Source organism: Rana temporaria, chromosome 6, assembly GCF_905171775.1.
Source record: "Rana temporaria chromosome 6, aRanTem1.1, whole genome shotgun sequence".
NCBI lineage: Eukaryota > Metazoa > Chordata > Amphibia > Anura > Ranidae > Rana > Rana temporaria.
In genome coordinates, this window is record NC_053494.1 from 211,062,789 (window position 1) to 211,083,493 (window position 20,705).

Consider the following 20,705-nt stretch of genomic DNA (forward strand, 5'->3'; position numbering starts at 1 on the left):
GAAGCTGTGCATGTCTGCAAGCTAGTGCACGAGATATGTAAATAACCTGTCACTCAAGCAAGGACTTTGGTCTTTATCTGGAAGTCTGTTTTATTTCACTGAACAATAAAAAGAGGATTGCTCAGCGCTGGGTTAACTTTGTGTGGCAAGACTGGGCACAGATGATAGGAAATGTTATTCTCTACATTGTGACCTAAACAAAATTGGGGTTTACATCCACTTTAAGCCCCGGACCATTTGGTTGGCCAAAGACCAGGCCACTTTTTGCGATTCTGCACTGGCGCTTGTCTACAGTCAAACATGGTAGACAACGTTGTGAATGTCATGGTCTGGGGGCTGCATGAGTGCTGCCGACACTGGGGAGCTACAGATCATTGAGGGAACCATGAATGCCAACATGTACTGTGACATACTGAAGCAGAACATGAGCCCCTCCCTTCAGAGACTGGGCCGCAGGGCAGTATTCCAACATGATAACGACCCCCAAACACACCTCCAAGATGACCACTGCCTTGCTAAAGAAGCTGAGGGTAAAGGTGATGGACTGGCCAAGCATGTCTCCAGACCTAAACACTATTGAGCATCTGTGGGGGATCCTCAAACGGAAGGTGGAGGAGCGCAAGGTCTCCAACATCCACCAGCTCTGTGATGTCATCATGGAGGAGGGGAAGAGGACTCCAGTGCCAACCAGTGAAGCTCTGGTGACCTCCATGCCCAAGAGGGTTAAGGCAGTGCTGGAAAATAATGGTGGCCACACAAAATATTGACACTTTGGGCCCAATTTGAACATTTTCACTTAGGGGTGTCCTCACTTTTGTTGGACATTAATGGCTGTGTGTTGCGTTATTTTGAGGGGACAGCAAATTGACACTGCTATACAAGCTGTACACTCACTACACAACATTGTAGCAAAGTGTCATTTCTTCAGTGTTGTCACATGAAAAGATACAAGAAAATATTTACAAAAAATGTGAGGGGTGTACTCACTTTTGTAAGATACTGTATGCACCAAGTGTGGTGCCACCCTCAAACTCACAAGTTTCAAAGCAGCTTTATGCTGCTCTCAGCCGAGGCATGCTGAGACTTGTAGTTCCCCCACGGTTGCCTTTTCCTGTGGACTGGATCTTGTGTACTGATCTCTCCTCTAGGAAAACATTCGGCTTCCTAATCAAATCCAACAGATGAAATTAGCCCTGCACAGCCTTTAATCAGGCCTGGTTATTGTTCTCTACTTCTTCCTGTGCCGTGACCTTGAAGCTCACATTGTTTATGTGCCCTGAACGTTCCAATCTGTGTATGAACACCGGAACACTCGCACTCACCCTAGACGCTCAGATTTCAGCACATCTTTGTCTTCGGCCTTTTCCGATAAGATGATTAGCAGATGCCGGGCTGTAAACAGCTCCGTAGAAAACACATTATTGTACGTTTATAATGGAGTGCGGGTTGTATTATCACCCCTTTGGTTTTTCTCAGGAATGCCCACGCTAAGATTTCTGCACTTCCTTCTCAGAGCCATTTATTGTTATTACATAGTAAATATGGAACAGCAAAAAGTGAGTACTTGACTCCTAACTAGAGTGAGCCCCACCTTTACTTAGTTTTACTTTGTTTCAAACATGTAAACAAAAAAAAAATTAGAAGAAGGAAGAAAGAAAAAAAGAAAGAAAGAAAGAAAGAAAGAAAGAAAGAAAGAAAGAAAGAAAGAAAGAAAGAAAGAAAGAAAGAAAGAAAGAAAGAAAGAAAAAAGAGAAAGGAAAGAAAGAAAAGAAAAAGAAAAGAAAAGAAAAGAAAAAGGAAAAGGAAAGAAAGAAAGAGAAAAAGAAAAAGAAAAAGAAAGAAAGAAAGAAAGAGAGAGAGAGAGAGAGAGAGAGAGAGAAAAAAAAAAAGAAAGAAAGAGAGAAAGAAAAAAAAAGAGAGAGAAAAAAAAAAGAGAGAGAGAGAGAGAGAAAGCAAGAAAGAAAGAAAAAAAAAGAGAGAGAGAGAGAGAGAGAGAGAGAGAGAGAGAGAGAGAGAGAAAGAAAGGAAGGAAAAAAAAAGAAAGAAAGAAGAGAGAAAGAAAAAATAAGAAAGAAAAAAGAGAGAAAGAAAGAAAGAAAAAAGAGAGAAAGAAAGGGGAGAGAAAAAAAGAAGGAAAAAAAAAGAGAAAAAGAAAAAGAGAGAGAGAGAGAGAGAGAGAGAGAGAGAGAGAGAGAGAGAGAGAGAGAGAGAGAGAGAGAGAGAAAGGAAGAGAAAGGAAGAGAAAGGAAGAGAAAAAAAAAGAAAGAAAAAAGAGAGAGAAAGAAAGAAAGAAAGAAAAAAGAGAGAGAAGGAAAGAAAGAAAAAAAGAGAGAGAGAAAGAAAAGAAAAAAAGAGAGAGAGAAAGAAAAGAGAGAGAGAGAGAGAGAAAAAAAAGAGAAAGAAAAAAAAGAAAGAAAGAAAGAAAAAAGAGAGAGAAAGGAAGAAAGAAAAAAGGAGAGAGAAAGAAAGGGGAGAGAAAAAAGAAAGAGAGAAAGAAAAAAAGAGAAAGAAAGAAAAAAGAAAAAAAGAGAAAGAAAGAAAAAAGAAAAAAAGAGAAAGAAAGAAAAAAAGAGAGAGAAAGAAAGAAAGAAAAAAAAAAGAAAGGAAAGAAAGAAAAAAGAAAGGAAAGAAAGAAAGAAAGAAAAAAGAAAGGAAAGAAAGAAAAGAAAAAAGAAAGGAAAGAAAAAAGAAAGAAAAAAGAAAGGAAAGAAAGAAAGAAAAAAGAAAGGAAAGAAAGAAAGAAAGAAAGAAAGAAAGGAAAGAAAGGAAAGAAAGAAAAAAAGAAACAAAGGAAAGAAAGAAGTAATCATTCAGTAGTAGACAATCACCAAAAAATAACTAGTTACAAAAAGACAAAAAAAAAAAATTATAAAAAATAATTTAGTTTCCATTTTTGAAAAGGAAAGAGAAGAAGAAGTAGAAACTTATCTAATCCCACCCCTTCTCCAGAATGAATAATAAACTATTCAATGTCCCATCACTATAAAGTCTTACAATAAATAAGAATTAAAATATAAAAGTAATATACCAATTACCAATAATCTAATTCCACAATCATACACATGTATGCACATACACACCCAAACATCCTTATGCAGGAAAATGTAGACAAATGGTTCCTTTTTTTCGAAGATCCTTTATTTGGCTGTTGTAATGCTGACCAACGCGTTTCGGGTTTTAGCATCACCTTAATCAGGGCTTTAAAGCTGAAGTTGAAATCTACTTCTATTTTTCCTTTCCTGGTCCCTTCTTTCTTCCCTCATCAACATAGCAATGACATTTAACCACTTCAGCCCCGGAAGATTGGTGCCACTGACCAGACCCAGATACAAGGGGACACACGTGAACGGATGCACATCCACTTACATCCGGCCTATCATAAGAATATGTTGCAGTTCATGCTTGATCGATCAAGCACTCTTCATGATACAATTCGATCATTTTTGGAACAAGTGCACGAATACGGCTACAATCACCACATTCTTGATGCGTCCCAAATCACGGGTCAAAAATGGATTGACGGAACGCCCGTGTAATGCACATTTTGGCGCTGTCTGCAGTTTAATTCTATTTAGTTGTATTGGGTCTGGGCAGCGAAACCCTTTCGGGAGGACAAAGAACTTGGCAGGAAAGTCAGCTGTGCTGTTTTGATCTGGAAAGCAATGCGATGAATGAAAACTATGTACTTCCTAAACAAATTAAATTAAACTGACAAATAATAATAAGAGCTCTGGCTACCGGCTGCTGCGTGCACCCCGGAGGGGGGGAGGGGCTCCCTTCTTCCTGCGCCAGAGAAGAAAGATCAGCCGATCTTTTTAGGGCTTTCTCACAACCATGGTGACCCCGTGTTTCCCTCTGGAGGGTTGAAGGATTTACCCTTCTCCAGCCAGAGGAACAGACCCTACATGGGCATCCGTGGAGCCTAATGGGTACCAGATGACGCATAGCCGGCCACATTATTAACTCTCCGTCTCCTGTTGTTCTGTTCTACATCTTTCATAATAAAAAACGCACTTATCCCAGCTACAACCCACGTCAGGAGAACTGCGCGCGCCCCTTTTTTTGTGTGGTCCTCTGTCCTCAGGAGCAAGTAGGCCATGTGCTTCTAGAGACCTTGTAAGAATATGGGGCTAGAGTCACAAAGAATCGCGGCGGCGCAACGTATCGCCTTTACGTTACACCGCCGCAAGTTTTCAGCGCAAGTGCCTGATTTACCAAGCACTTGCGTGTAAACCTACGGCGGTGTAACGTAAAGTCGTCCGCCGCAAGCTCGCCTAATTCAAATGGGGCGTGTACCATTTAAATTAGGCGCGCTCCCGCGCCGAACGTTCTGCGCATGCTCCGTGTAAAAAAAATTCCGCCGTGCTTTGCGCGAAATTACGGCGCCCCGGCGTGTTTTTTGAACGGCGACGTGCGCAACATACTTTTGTTTCCCGGACGTCTTATGCAAAAAAAATAAAAATTTTAATTCGACGCGGGAACGACGGCCATACTTTAACATGGGCTGTCTAAATATAAGCCATGAAATAGAAGCCGCAACTTTACGACGGGAAAAGCCGACTAGCGATGACGTAAGAGAATGCCCTATTTTGCCCATTACGAGGGGTTCCTATCAGTGGGGGCTGGTGCCCAAATTTTGCAATCACATCAAACGCAGCTACTGTGCCCATCAATTGCCGCCAGCGTGCCCCATCAATTGCCGCCAGCGTGCCCCATCAATTGCCGCCAGCGTGCCCCATCAATTGCCGCCAGCGTGCCCCATCAATTGCCGCCAACGTGCCCCATCAAAAGCTGCCAGCGTGCATCCCCCACCTGGCACTTACCCGTCTCAGGCCACGCCGATGTCCTACACGCTCCGAGTCCTCAATGTCTTCTCCCGTTCTCTGCTATGATTGGACGCCTGATAGGCATCCAATCACAGCGCCCGTCGCTTCAGCCAGTCAGGTGATAGGTAACCAGACCCGAGCACCTGATTGGCTGAGAGACGGGTCAGTTAGGGAAGCAAATAAATCGCTTTTCTAACACAACATTGTGTAAACAGTGAACACACAGCATTGCGCCCTTTGTTTACCAATGCAGCTCTAATCCCGTGTATTGTCACAGTTTGCTGCCTATCGTACAATGCTCCGGAAGTCACGTGGCGGCCATCTGCGCATGCGCGATGCATTCCAAACGCGATGCGTTCCAATGGATTCACGACAGTACACACCAGTGAAACCTCGGTTGGCATCCAGGCTCTTTCCTTAACATCCCCGTGGATTGGAGGATGTTAGAAAAAGAGCCAGGAGGCCGAGCGAGCGGAGCGACTGGCCACTTTCCTCTAAATCCACGTCGCCCTGAATGCCGGGTCGTAAATCCATTGGAACGCATCGCACTTGCGTTTGGAACGCATCGCGCATGTGCAGTTGGCCGCCACGTGACTTCCGCAGCATTCTACGATAGGCAGCAAACTGTGACACTACACCGGCGCTTCCAAAAACACCCCCCGCCGCTGTAAATCAGATGCCTGACAAGAGGCCGGACACCTGACTAGGGGGCGGCATCGGTGACCATAGATTCACGCAATGCATGATTCCATCTCTGGTGATAGACAGGTGCAGGAGAAAGGGGGCGGAACTCCTGCGCCCTTTATGGACGCACCGCCACTGGTTTTTGCAGCGCAGCCAAAGCATTGCATTACACACTCCCCCTTCCGGCCAACGCGGTTTAGGTGGGCAGTAAAATAAATAAAATATAAAGAGATGTCGATCAACCTCCTGTTTTTCCCGCCAAAATATAATTCACAGAAACTGTGCGTGTGCTGAACACAATCAGAGCAGTTTCCATATTCCATGAAAGAGAAAATGTTTGACTTGTGTAAAGCTTGAAATGTGTGTGTGTTTCCGGAACACAATCCTTGTGTAAATGGAGAACTCCCTGTCTATACAGAATGTATTGGTGTCACTTCTTGCAGCACAATGTCCGTGCCTGGTCAGGGGAAGTCTACTCTCTATCCTAAACATCTCTGGAAGAACCTTGAACTTGAAGTACTCACACCCATTACTGGCATGTATATGGGCCTCCCGGTTTATTTATCTGTGCAGATACACGGGATAAAAAGTAAAGTATTAACTTCCCGGCCTAAAATGTTACTGCTCACTTCCTGGAATTAAGTGTAGCGCCTGGTTACTTCAAAGTACCGGTGCTAGCTAAATTAAGAGGGGGATCAGAGTGTTAACCGACTGCGATCCAGTCAATGGCGCGGATTCACATACATCGGCGCATATTTATGCGGGCGTAGCGTATCTAATATACGCTACGCCGACGCAGCGCACAGATGAAAGCACTGGATTCGTAAAGCACTCGCCCCCAAATCTACGCTAAGTTTCCTCGGCGTAAGCCAGCGTAGGTGGAAGTGGGCGTGAGCCATGCTAATGAGGCGTGACCCCATGTAAAATGATGGACTGAGCGTCATAAAAAGATACGAATAACGTACGGCGCGTGGACGCAACCCAGTGCGCATGCGCAGAATCACGTCAGGACTACTCCCTAAGATACGACGGATCACTGCCTACGACGTTAACGTAACCTACGCCCAGCCCTATTCACGTACTACGTAAACAACGTAAAATACGACGGCTCTGTTACCTGGTCCATACCTTTGCATGAGTTGCGCCTCCTATATGCGGAATAACTTTACGCCGGATGTACGCCTTACCAGGACCGGATTTGCTCTCCCTGCCGCCCCAAGGCCAGGTTCTACAAAGCACCCCCTCCCCTCCAACCGAATCCCCCCCCCCCCCAATCAATGGAGAATGGCAACCGGAGGGGACAGGGGTGGCACGGTTAGTTTAACCACTTAAGCCCCGGACCAATATGCTGCTAAATGCCCAAAGGCGTTTTTACAATTCGGCACTGCGTCGCTTTAACAGACAATTGCGCGCTCGTGCGACGTGGCTTCCAAACAAAATTGACGTCCTTTTTTCCCCACAAATAGAGCTTTCTTTTGGTGGTATTTTATCACCTCTGCGGTTTTTATTTTTTGCGCTATAAACAAAAATTGAGCGACAATTTTGAAAAAAATGCAATATTTTTTACTTTTTGCTGTAATAAATAAGGCAAGGACGTATATGTACGTCCTTCTGCCGTGCCATTGTGCGGACGTAAATAGTTGTGCGGCGGGCGTTAAGGGGTTAAATATTTTTTTATCCCTTTTTTTTGTAGCTTGTCGTTTACTTTTTTTTATTTTTGTGTAATTTTCTTAATATTTTGAATATTATTTTTCTTATTCTTTACTTTTTAATTACTTTTTTATTTTAATTATTAGAATTTATCATTTTTTTTTTTCACTTAACTTTATTGCTATCACACAGGAGAAAACAATATATATATTTTTTTTTTTATTATTATTGTTTTTTTACTATATGTATTACTAATATATGATACTTCTGGATCCTTTTCAGGTTCTATGCCATCTAATTCTAATACCTTTGATCTAAAAAAAAATGTTTTATTTTTTTTATTATTATTAAAAGAGAGGTGGCTGGTTATTTATCATCACTGCAAAAAAATATAAAACATCCTCTTGACCCACTTAGTGGTCGTTGTATCCATCACTCTACACTGATTAGAACTGGAAATGCCATTACTAGTAAAAACAATTGTCTGTGCATTTCAGGAAATGAGTTCACTGATGTTAGGCAAGCAGAGACCTGACCACTCATGTGACCGTCTGAGGACAGGAAAGGAGAGGAGTGGAAAGACACAGAATGAGAGCAAGGGGAGGAAGCAGAGTCCTCCAGCAGTGCAGAGTATTTCAGGAGAGGAGAGTTATAGAGGAAGGAGCAGAGTCCTCCAGCAGAACAGAGTATTTCAGGAGAGGTGAGTAATAGAGGAAGGAGCAGAGTCCTCCAGCAGAGTATTTCAGGAGAGGAGTTATAGAGGAAGGAGCAGAGTCCTCCAGCAGAGTATTTCAGGAGAGGAGAGGGGAGTTTATAGAGGAAGGAGCAGAGTCTGCCAGCAGTGCAGATAACTTCAGGAGAGGAGAGTTATAGAGGAAGGAGCAGAGTCCTTCAGCAGAGTATTTCAGGAGAGGAGAGTTATAGAGGAAGGAGCAGAGTCCTCCAGCAGAGTATTTCAGGAGAGGAGAGTTATAGAGGAAGGAGCAGAGTATTTCAGGAGAGGAGAGTTATAGAGGAAGGAGCAGAGTCCTCCAGCAGTGCAGAGTTATAGAGGAAGGAGCAGAGTCCTCCAGCAGTGCAGAGTATTCCAGGAGAGGAGAGTTATAGAGGAAAGAGCAGAGTCCTCCAGCAGAGTATTTCAGGAAAGGAGAGTTATAGAGGAAGGAGCAGAGTCCTCCAGCAGAGTATTTCAGGAAAGGAGAGTTATAGAGGAAGGAGCAGAGTCCTCCAGCAGAGTATTTCAGGAGAGGAGAGTTATAGAGGAAGGAGCAGAGTCCTCCAGCAGAGTATTTCAGGAGAGGAGAGTTATAGAGGAAGGAGCAGAGTCCTCCAGCAGAGCATTTCAGGAGAGGAGAGGAGAGGGGAGTTTATAGAGGAAGGAGCAGAATCCTCCAGCAGAGTATTTCAGGAGAGTTATAGAGGAAGGAGCAGAGTATTTCAGGAGAGGAGAGTTATAGAGAAAGGAGCAGAGCAGAGTATTTCAGGAGGAGAGGAGAGTTATAGAGGAAGGAGCAGAGTCCTCCAGCAGAGTATTTCAGGAGAGGAGAGTTATAGAGAAAGGAGCAGAGCAGAGTATTTCAGGAGGAGAGGAGAGTTATAGAGGAAGGAGCAGAGTCCTCCAGCAGAGTATTTCAGGAGAGGAGAGTTATAGAGGAAGGAGCAGAGTATTTCAGGAGAGGAGAGTTATAGAGGAAGGAGCAGAGTCCTCCAGCAGTGCAGAGTTATAGAGGAAGGAGCAGAGTCCTCCAGCAGTGCAGAGTATTTCAGGAGAGGAGAGTTATAGAGGAAGGAGCAGAGTCCTCCAGCAGAGTAATTCAGGAGAGGAGAGTTATAGAGGAAGGAGCAGAGTCCTCCAGCAGTACGGAGTATTTCAGGAGAGGAGAGTTATAGAGGAAGGAGCAGAGTCCTCCAGCAGAGCATTTCAGGAGAGGAGAGGGGAGTTTATAGAGGAAGGAGCAGAGTCCTCCAGTAGTGCAGAGTATTTCAGTAGGAGAGGAGAGTGAGTGAAATATAATAACCGTAGAATTAGGAACAGTCGCTATTTTGACAAGATTCCTTAAAAAAGAAATGTTCAGTATGACAGAAAATCATAGCAGCGGCTGCCTCTATCATGTAAAATTCAGGCGGATGGAATCAATTTGCACAGAACATTATTAATCTCGGGGTGTGACTGCGCCGACTCCTCTAAAGGTTTCCAGTTTATAAGGAACTGAACAAGGAGGGGTGAAGTTTTAAATGGAAACTCGATTATTTTTTTATTTTTTTTTAAGAAGAAATTTTAATCCAAGAAAGAACAGAATGTCTTTTTTTATTATGCTGCCCATTGTGAGTTATGAGTCACCGCGGAGCGCCGTTCCGTACAGTTACAGGGTGGCGCTTCTGAGGCTTTGCAACGAGCCAAGTTGCGTTTTTTCATCGACTTTATAAAAAAAAAAAAAAGTTATGAGTACACAGTAAAAGTTGCCATTTCAATACACAAAGTTTAGGAATGTACAAAACAGCACTTGGACTCAAAAGGGATGAAAGAGATACTTTTAACCACTTCAGCCCTGGAAGAATTTACCCCCTTCCTGACCAGGCCATTTTTTGCGATACGGCACTGTGTTGCTTTAACTGACAATTGCGCGGTCTTGCGACGTTGTACCCAAACAAAACTGATGTCCTTTTTTTCCCCCCACAAATAGAGCTTTCTTTTGGTGGTATATGATCACCTATACGGTTTTTATTTTTTGCGCTGTAAAACAGAAATAGAGCGACAATTTTGAAAAAATAAAAATGTTATTTTTTTTTTTTTTTTTTTTAGGGGAACCTCCTGCGCCGAAAAAAAAAAATTCATACCAGACCCTTATGCGAGCACGCAGCCTGGCCGGTCAGGAAAGGGGGTGGGGACGAGCGAGCGCCCCCCCCCCTTCTGAACCGTACCAGGCCACATGCCCTCAACATGGGGGTTGGGTGCTTTGGGGCAGGGGGGCCCTGCGCTCCCCCTGTCCCAAAGCACTTTGTCCCCATGTTGATGAGAACAAGGGCCTCTTCCCGACAACCATGGCCGTTGGTTGTTGGGGTCTGCGGGCGGGGGGCTTATTGCAATCTAGGAGCCCCCTTTAAAAAAAAATGGCGTGGAGTTCCCCCCTCAAAATTTATACCAGACACAGTGCCTGGTATTGTTGCGGATCGAAGTCGGATCCCTGTTCATTGAAATCGGACACATGTCAGACTTCAAGTCGCAGGGCAAAGTCAGATCGTACCAGTACCAGTGTGAACCCAGGCCGCGGAAAGGTTGACCGCCCCAGCTTTACACTGTGGGCCGGATTCAGAAAGAGATACGACGGCGTATCTCCTGATACGCCGTCGTATCTCTGAGTTCCGACGGTCGTATCTATGCGCCTGATTCCTAGAATCAGGATACGCATAGATATCCCTAAGATCCGACAGGTGTAAGTGACTTACACCGTCGTATCTTAGGCTGCAATCTCACGCTGGCCGCTAGGTGGCGCTTCCGTTTGTTTACGTGAGGAATATGCAAATGAGGAGTTACGCCGATTCAGAAACGAACGACCGTCCGGCGCTTTTTATTTACGTCGTTTGCGTTCCGCTTTTTCCGGCGTATAGTTACCCCTGCTATATGACGGGTAGCTAATGTTAAGTATGGCCGTCGTTCCCGCGCGGAGTTTTGAAATTTTACGTCGTTTGCGTAAGTCGTTCGCGAATACGGATGGACGTAATTTACGTTCACGTCGAAAGCAATGACGTCCTTGCAACGTCATTTAGAGCAATGCACACTGGGAGATTTTACGGACGGCGCATGCGCCGTTCAAGTAAAATGTAACAAAACGCGGGGTCAAGGGAAATTTAAATAAAACACGCCCCCTACATCCCCATTTAAATTACGCGGCCTTACGCCGCAACACATACGCTACGCCGCTCTAACTAATGGCGCAAGTACTTTCCGAATAAAGAACACGCGCCCAAAGTTAGAGCGGCGTAACGTATCTCAGATACGTTAGAGCGGCGTAACGTATCTCAGATACGTTACGCCGGGCGGACAGGTACGCCGATGTATCTGAATCCAGCCCTGTGTCAGTAAATAAATAAAAAGAGGCAAGTAAATACCATAAATGTGTGCAAAACAGCAGAGACCGCAAGGTCATAAAATACCGGTTAACCAAAATTCACCTTTTTTGGCCGTTTTCCAATTTCGGTCCGTTTTGCTGATTCTGTTTTCTTCAAGAGTAAAAAAAAAAAATATATATATATATAAAGAAATAAAAGTTCCATTTCAGAAAGGCGACGGGCCTGTTTAAGGTTTTGCAGCCCAATGTTATTATTTTTAATCACTCACGGAACAAGTAACCCGAGAGGTAACTGTTGGGCTATAAATAGGCCGATTTCTTAATATGAAAAGCATTGGTTTCCTCTCTAAATTGGACTGCTCCATCTCAGCGCTCGCTCTATGTAACGGGAGACGCTGGAGACAGCGCCAGGTTTGTGTAGACTCTGCTGAACGGCCCCTGTGTTTGGAAGCATAATACCCGCCTGGCCCCCTTTCTTGGTCTCCGTTATAACCTGCAGAGTGCCGCCATCTCCCGTAACATTGACCAGATGCCAGTAATGTCCGTGGCGAGACACTGAAGGCCTTGTGAGCCGGTTCACGGGACAGGGCCCGGCGTGTCCAGAACAGGAATGTGGTCTGGGTGAAGTAAGGCTTCTAAAAAAAAAAAATCACAGAACCTCGAGGAGTACAACAAAGCCATGTGTTGTATGTTAAAGAGAACCTGTCACTACAGTAGCATGGTCTTGTACCAACACACAATAGATCAGCGGATTACTCTTTTAGGCCCCTTTCACACCGGGGCGGGAGGTGCATCTGTGGTAAAGCGCCGCTATTTTTAGTGTCACTTTACCGCCAATTACGCTGCGCTATTCGGCCGCTATCGGGGCGGTTTTACCCCCACTAGCGGCCGAGAAGGGGTTAAAAAACACAGCAAAGCGCCTCTTTGCCAGTGGTATAGCCGCAGTGTCCCATTGATTTCAATGGGCAGGAGCAGTGGAGGAGCGGTATAAACACACCACTCCTTCACTGCTCCAAAGATGTTGCTAACAGGACGTTTTTTTATCGTCCTGCTAGCGCACCACTCCAGTGTGAAAGCCCTCTGGCTTTCACTTTGGAGAGACAGCAGCGGCTCTTTCAGGTCGTTTGCAAGCGCTATTTTTAGCGCAATAGCGCCTGCAAAACGACCCAGTGTGAAAGGGGTCCAACTATATGTTCATCTATTAGTGGCCCTTTCAAGTGTGCTCCTAGGGCAGCGATGGCAAACCTTGGCAACCCAGATGTTTTGGAACTACATTTCCCATGATGCTCATGCACTCTGCAGTGTAGCTGAGCATCATGGGAAATGTAGTTACAAAACATCAGGGGTGCCAAGGTTCACCATCACTGTCCAAGGGCGAGTTTCTTTCGCTAGCTGCATCGTGTCCTTTCGGGGTTGCGTGCGGCTCCCCTTTGTGCTGTACTGTGGTTCAGGCGCTCCATGTTCCTCATCTAGACTTGGTACCAATAGGATCCCCTGAGGAAGCTGTAAGTGAAACGCGTAGCGATTCCTTGGTACAGTGACCCTCTGATCAGCCCGAATATGGAAGATCAACATAGATCCAAGAAATACGTTTTTCAGATCCTCTGGCTATTTTTCAGGTCTGTTACCAGTCTGATTATGGGAGGATGCTACATATACGTACCGTGTATAATAATGTTGGAAATGCTTCTTGATATATGTTTTTAAACAATTTATCGTGTTGTTAAATACATTTTGGATTTTTTTTTTTTTTTTAATCTATAAGAGTACCCTGTTCCTTCCTTAGGATTACTAGTGGCAACCATTAAAGTCCTATATTATGTTAGTTTTTCTTGCTTTTGATATTTTGGATGTGGTTGCCACATAAGAATGTAGAGACACAACGCATTCCATCACAGAAACATAGCCATACATCAAAACCCTAGTTTCTCAGCCTTTTTACCCTAGAGCACTAAATGTTAAACACAAGGCCCCCCAGGTCAAATCCGGCCCACCAGGCCTGGTCATTTGGCCCTCACACCCAGTTTTGCAGGCGGCAGTGGTGTATTTAGGTTTTGTGCTGCCCTAGGCCTGACTAATCTTGTGCACCCCCTAATTTAAATACGACCCACCCCTTCCTGTCAAGGCCTCACCCCTTTCTGTTTAAGACCCGCCCTGAACTTTTTGAGTGGGGACACTAGTTCTGAGGGCCTGGGGGGCAATGGAATTCCCTTAATTTGTATAGATTTCCTCTCACTTCCTGTTAGGCTATGGGGCAGGAAGTGAAAGGAAATCTATGCAATGGGACAGGGATGGTAAAAAATAAACTGATGGGGGCAATAACCCTCCTTTACTCTATCCAAAATGAAACAAAAAAGTGTTGCCTATAATGGTGCAGCAGAAAACATACAGCACAGTGAGGAATGTTTGTGATCCAGGATGATAGGACAGTCAAAATTAGAAGCAGCGCTTCAGAAAGTGAGAGAGAGAATGATCTACCTGCATCTACCTCTTGTCCTATTCGGGATCAGACGCATTCGAGTAAAAAAGGAAACAGTACCTGAGAAAAAGTTCCAAACTGCCTAGACAATGCTCAAAATGTTTTTACATCTCTTCTCCTACTTCAGACGCTTTCTAGTATAGTTCTGCCTTCAGGATCAATTAAGAAATGGTTCCTCATGGGTGGATACTATTCTGCTTCTTTTCACGATAGGCGCATACAACATCATGTGCACGGGCGTCCGCTCCATAGGGCAAGGGGGGGCAATTGACCCCGAGCAGAGTGAAGCCATCTCCCCCTCCAGTGTTTATGTGTACACAGGGGAACCTGCTGTGCCCATGCCGTGCTGATGGCTGATCTGAGGTACTGAATGGGATTGGGGGGTCTATCTGTGCTAAAGGGGGGTTTGTGCTGAATGGAGGTCCATCTGTGCTGAAGGGGGGGGTCTGTGCTTATAGGGGGGCTGTGCTGAAGGGGGGGTCCATCTGTGCTGAATGGAGGGGTCTGTGCAGAATGGAGGGGTCTGTGCTGAAGGGGGGTCCATCTGTGCGGAAGGGGGGTCTGTACATTCTCTAGGCTATATTCATATGGGCATAGAGTAAAGCTGAATTATCTCAAGAGCTATTTCACACTGCCAGCTGACTGCGTTATCGGTAAAGCGCCGCTTTACCATCATTTTAGCTCCGCTATTTGGCCAATAGCAGGGTGCTTTTAACCCCTGCTAGCGTTTAAAGAAAGGGTTAAATGCGTATTGCCGCTGTGGAAGCGCCCCCCCCCCCCCCCCCCCCTGAAAAATGTCAGCGGACGCCCATGATCATGTGGTAATTAGGAAACCACAGTAGCTCACCAAACCACCAAGAAACTACAAGAAATGTTTCAACACCTCTTCTCCTACTTGTGTGACATCAGACTCTTAGGAGTTTGCACCTCATGGGAGGACTCTGTTCTGCTTCTTTCCATTATAGGAGCAACCAACATTATGTAGTAAAAAGGAAATAGTAGTAGCTGAGCAAAAGTCACCAAACTGCCAAGCCACTGCAAGAACATTTTCTGTGGCACCTCTTTGCCTACTTGTGACATCAGATGCTTAGGAGTTTGCTACTCATGGGCAGGCGCTGTTCTGCTTCCTTCCATTATAGGAGCATCCAACATTATGTGGTAATTAGAAAACAGTAGCTGAGAAAAGGTCTCCAAACTGCCTAGACACTGCAAAAAAAAAAAAAGTATTCTTCTCCTACTTGACATCAGACGCATTCTAGTATAGTCCTGCCTTCGGGATGAATTAGGAGTTTGCTCCTCATGGGCGGACACTAAGGTTGTCCCGATACCGATACCAGTATCGGTATCGGGACCAATACCGAGTATTTGCGGGAGTACTCGTACTCCCGCAAATACCCCCGATACCCAAATAGAATACTTGTCCCCCCCCCGCCGCCACAAACCCGTCGCCGCAAACCGCAAAGCCGCCGCCGTTAATCACTAGCCTGCATTGGATGGGCGTTCACCATACTGTTGTGACGCCCATCACTTCAATATACCCGCCCCTCGCTCTCCCTAGCTATACCAAGCCGACGCCGCGATCATGTGACAGACGCGGCGCGGTACGTCCATCGGCGCCGCGCAGTGACGTCATCCAAGGGCGCGGGCCTGACGCTGCGAGCGTTACAGGCATAAATAGGTCCCGAGCACCCTAGAACACCCAGGCACCCTCTGCACCCGGGATTAACGCCATCGGGCCGCTCATTAACCTGTGGGGGGCATGGCTGGAATATGTGGGGGACATGGCTGGAATATATGGGGGGGGACATGGCTGCATATGAGGGGGACATGGCTGCATATGTGGGGGGACATGGCTGCATTTGGGGACACATTTCAAAAAAAGTATCGGTATTCGGTATCGGCGAGTACATAAAAAAAAGTATCGGTACTTGTACTCAGTCCTAAAAAAATGGTATCGGGACAACCCTAGCGGACACTGTTCTTTTTCCTTCCATTATAGGAGCATCCAACATTATTTGGTAAAAAGGAAACAGTAGTTGAGAGGGAAAAAAACTTTCTATGGCACCTCTTCTACTAACATCAAACACTTTCTAGTATAGTCCTGCTTTCAGGATTAATATTATATTAGGAGTTTGCTCCTCATGGGTGGACACTGTTCTGCTTCCTTCCAATATAGGAGCATCCAACATCATGTGGAGGGAGATTCACAAGTCTGGTTATCCACTTAAGATTATCTCACTGCAGCTCTGCTCCAGAAAACCTTAGCAGAGGTGTGCGGGGCAACTCAGGACTTCAAGTGTGTCCATTATCAATACACAACAGAGGAAGCCATTTTGAGCATATGGCTAAAACCAAGCCAATCTGTTAAGCAATGGCCAACCATGCCATAGTACAGGGGTCTTCAAACTTTTCAAACAAAGGGCCAGTTTAATGTCCTTCAGACTTTCGAAGGGCCAGATTGTGGACAGCAGGGGGCAGAAAATGTCCCCTGAGGCTATATAAATATAGCCTCAGGGTTGGTGGTCAGTAGGAGGAGGTGTAGTGCTCAAATTAGTAAGAGAAGTATCCCATCATTGGCATCAGTAGAAGAAATAGTGCCCCCTTGTTGGTTTCAGTGGGAGGAATAGTGCCCCAAGGGCTGCATAAAGGCTAGCAAGGACCACATCTGGGCCTTGGGCCGCAGTTTGGAGACCCCTGCCATAGTAGCACGTGGCCATGGCTCAGTCAATTGGAGGTTTTGTATGGCTGGCTGCCACCAAATTGCTTTCTAACCAAAAAACAGCCCATGTTAACTACATAAACCACTTCTCCTTTAACTCTCCCATATTGTGCCACAGACATGAAAGGGAGACTCTTATTGGCCGCTATGGGCACCCAGGACCGTTCTTCCTTCAGACACCACTCCATGAGATCACATGCTTTTCTAAAATATGACTCCTGTCTGTCCGTCTGTCTGACTCATGTGCTTGATAAATACTTCATGAAAAACATACGGACTCTGCTAAACAAAACAGATGAGTCTATGTCTGAGCACTATGGATGGGGGGCCACGCTACATTAACCATTAATAGTGAGGTGGAAAGGTCGTCTGTGTCTTTGGTCCTCTTTTAAAAGCTTTGATGACAGAAGTGGCCACTCCTGTAGCTTGCCGCGGGAAAATACGGAGAAAGGAGGCTGTAATACAACCGAGCCAAGATGGCGTGCAAAGTACGGCAACCCTACGCAAGTAACGAAACAAATCTGATGTTACTTTACGGAAGTCAGACCTCAAAATGATGGCTTGTGATTGGTTAGAATGAATGACTGCAGTTTGCAGCTTACCGAAAATAAATGTTCTCCATCAATTAGGTAAAGAAAAAACACACATCTTACCTTGGCTTCACATTTGCGGTGACATGACAGATGACAAACTGAAAGTAGAAAGAGAGAAATCAATTTTAGATTAAAAAATAAATAAAAAAATTCATCTCCATACAGTGCACCAGGAAAGTATTCACAGCACTTCACTTTTTCCACATTTTGTTACCCGTTTCCCCAAAAATAAGACCTACCCTGAATATAAAAGACCTAGCGTTATTTTCCAGGAGGGCTGCAATATAAGCCCTACCCCGAAAATAAGCCCTAGTTAAAAATGCTTGTAAAATCCTCTAATCCACTATATTACAGTATTATATAATGTACAATGTGTGTGTTTCTGTAATATAATTGCGGGGAAAAGAGCTCCAGCAGGTAACAGAAGTGCAGAGCGGCAATATAACAAAGGTATTTGGCACAATTATATTACAGAAACACACACATTGCACATTATATAATACAGTAATAGAGTGGATTATAGGATTGTACAAGCATTTTAACTCGGTTCACACTGGGGATTCCTGACAGGCAGGGAGGGAGAGGGGGAGAAAAGACAGCACATTACATGGTAAGACCTACCCCGAAAATAAGCCCTACTGTGTCTTTTGTTGGCATAATTAATATAAGACCCAGGCTTATTTTCGGAGAAACACGGTATGTTACAGCCTTATTCCAAAATAGATAACAAAATAGATAACAATTCATTATTTTGCTCAAATTTCTACAAACAATACCCCATAATGACAACGTGAAAGAAGTTTGTTTAAAATCTTTGCAAGTTTATAAAAAAAAATTAAAAAAAAATAATGTACATAAAAAGTATTCACAGCCTTTGCTCAATACTTTTGTAGCATGGTCCCGGGTCCCCTTTGGTCCAATGAGAACCTCCGGAGTTAGGGATAGCTGACATCCTTCTGTATAGAGTGGGTTACGAGGCATGGTGGGTGTGGTGATAGATTCATGGGCACCAGACACTTCTTGGATGCAAAGAGAATTATTTTCTCTTGAACAGAACTTTGGGAGAGAGGGTTTAGGGCCAGGACATCCTTTAGTAGATACAATGTTAATTGGCAGACTCTGAGACTACTATAGGTCAGGGCTCAACAAAATCTGGGCGCCAGGTCGCAATTGCAACAAGAAATTGTGACCTGGCGCCCGCGCCCACCGGTAATTGAGGCTTTGCGGCCTCAATTACGGGCCGTCGCGGGCCCGCCGATCGCGTGGCAGGGGAGGTGGGGGCGCACAGAAGCACAGTGCGCCCCCACCTTGCGATCGCGGCGGGCCCATGACGGCCGGTAATTGAGGTCGTGGCTTTGCGGCCTTGTGAAGTGCCAAGTTTCCTTCTGTGACCTGCGCCATCTGGTGGTGGCTGTTGGCATTACAAGCAAAACAGCAGTTGTAATGTGTCATTTTTCACTGCCATCTCCTTCCCTCTAATTAGAACCCCCAAACATTATATATATTTTCTTATTCTAACACCCTAGAGAATAAAATGGCGATCGTTGCAATACTTTCTGTCACGCCGTATTTGCGCAGCGGCCTTACAAGCGCACTTTTTTGGGGAAAAAATACAATTTTATTACTTAAAAAATAAGACCACAGTAAAGTTATCCCAATTTTTTTTTATATTGTGAAAGATAATGTTACGCCGAGTAAATTGATACCCAACATGTCGCGCTTCAAAATTGCGTCCGCTCGTGGAATGCCAACAAACTTTTACCCTTTAAAATCTCCATAGGTGACATTTAAAAAATTCTACAGGTTGCATGTTTTGAGTTACAGAGGAGATCTAGAGCTAGAATTATTGCTATTACTGTGTGGTTTAAATATCGTTATTATATATATATAATAAAAAAAAGGGGGGGGGGTTGCCATCCGGGGCCCTGGGGACCTCCAGGCCCCTTACAAAAAATAAAAAATAAATAAAAAAGGGGGTTGCCATTCGGACCCCTTACAGATGTACTGCCTGTACCCCCCTGATGACGGCCCTGGATAAAGGTCAGTAGCTACAGTATTTATATCTGCTGACTTTCATTTATTTTCATTCCATGGTACAGATCCTCTTTAAAATTATGTTAAAGCAATATTTGAATCATCAACTTCATTGTGAACCCCCCCTCCCCTAGATAAAAATGGTGTTTTATTGGCACCACCCAATCCTGTTCCAAACTTTCAACATCTAATGAAAACACATTTTGGGGGGTGTCGGAGGAATTTCCACGAAGGTCCCAATAATTGCGCACCCCCCCCCCCCACCCCCAGGCCAGGCACACCGCCGTCCCGTACAATCCAGTCATTGTGCCGCTGCGCTCGGTGCACCTGGCCCAACGCGGGGGGATTTAGCACAGGAAGTAACACGTTTGGGTTAGGTTGGGCTCAGCTTGCCTTTCATGGCTCTGCGGCAACCAACCCCCCCCCTCCCCTCCTTCCCCCACATGAGCCGCAGAGCGGGCGCCAGCAATTTCAGGGGGTGCCGTGTGCGCAACAAACTTCCTGCAATTTCAGAACAGATGCACCAATTCTACGAAACGCGCGGGGCATATTACCTTGTGTTATTATAAGGAGCACTCCACCTTGATGAGGGGATCTGAGCAAAATCTTAGAGGGGAATTTGAATGTATTTTCACTACGAATGTCAAATTCTTATTTTCTTGAAAGTCATTTTTACCATTTTCTTACTGGGCACTTATACCCCCCCCCCTTCCTGCCCAGGCCAATTTTCAGCTTTTAGCACCGTCGCACTTTGAATGAAAATTGCGCGGTCATGCAACATTGTACCCTTATGGCATTTTTATCCTTTTTATTCCCACAAATAGAGCTTTCTTTTGGTGGTATTTGATCACCTCTGCGATTTTTATTTTTTGCGCAACAACTAAAAAAAGACCAACATTTTTGAAAAAAAATTATGTTTTTATTTTTTTCTGTTATTTGTTTTTGTAAATAAGTTTTCTTCTTCAATTATGGGAACTGATATGGCGGCACCGATGGGCACTGATGGGCACTCATAGGCAGCACTGTTGGGCAATCATTGGTGGCACTTATGGGTGGCACTGATGGGTACTTATGGGTGGCACAGATGGGCACTGGGCATAGATGGGCACTAAGGTGGCACTGATGGACACTGGGTGGTGGCACTGATGGCATTGCTGGGCATCATTTCAGTCAGTGCCCATTTGTGGGCACTGATTGGCATCGATTGTGTTAAAAAAAAAAATATATTTTTTTTTGTGTGCCTATTTTTGCTTTATTGAGCACCAGGGGGCCACTCCTTGGTGGTCCAGTGCTGGCATCCGAGGGGGGGCTGCACTGATAAACAATCAGCGCGAACCCCCCCTGTCAGGAGAGCCGCCGATCGGCTCTCCTCTACTCGCGTGTGTCAGACGCGAGTGAGGAAGAGAGAGAGAGGAGAGGAGAGAGAGGAGACGGGAGGAGAGGGGAGAGAGGAGAGGAGAGAGAGGAGACGAGAGGAGAGGGGAGAGAGGAGAGGAGAGAGAGAGGGGGGGAGAGAGAGGGGGGAGAGAGAGGGGGGGGAGAGAGAGAGAGAGAGAGAGAGAGAGAGAGGGAGAGAGAGGGGGGGGAGAGAGAGGGGGGGGAGAGAGAGGGGGGGAGAGAGAGAGAGAGAGAGAGAGAGGGAAGAGGAGA

General features: G+C 45.3%; 1 protein-coding gene across 6 annotated transcripts in view; it reads right to left on the minus strand.

The window, feature by feature from the left end:
• The window catches only part of TNS1 (tensin 1), a 506,243-nt gene that overhangs the window by 388,211 nt on the left and 97,327 nt on the right, over positions 1–20,705 (minus strand). For all 6 annotated transcript variants that reach the window (XM_040358202.1, XM_040358200.1, XM_040358205.1 and 3 more), the window contains exon 3: positions 17,082–17,119. In XM_040358202.1, the coding sequence (XP_040214136.1) occupies positions 17,082–17,119 (38 nt within the window). The remainder of the gene's footprint in view (positions 1–17,081; positions 17,120–20,705) is intronic.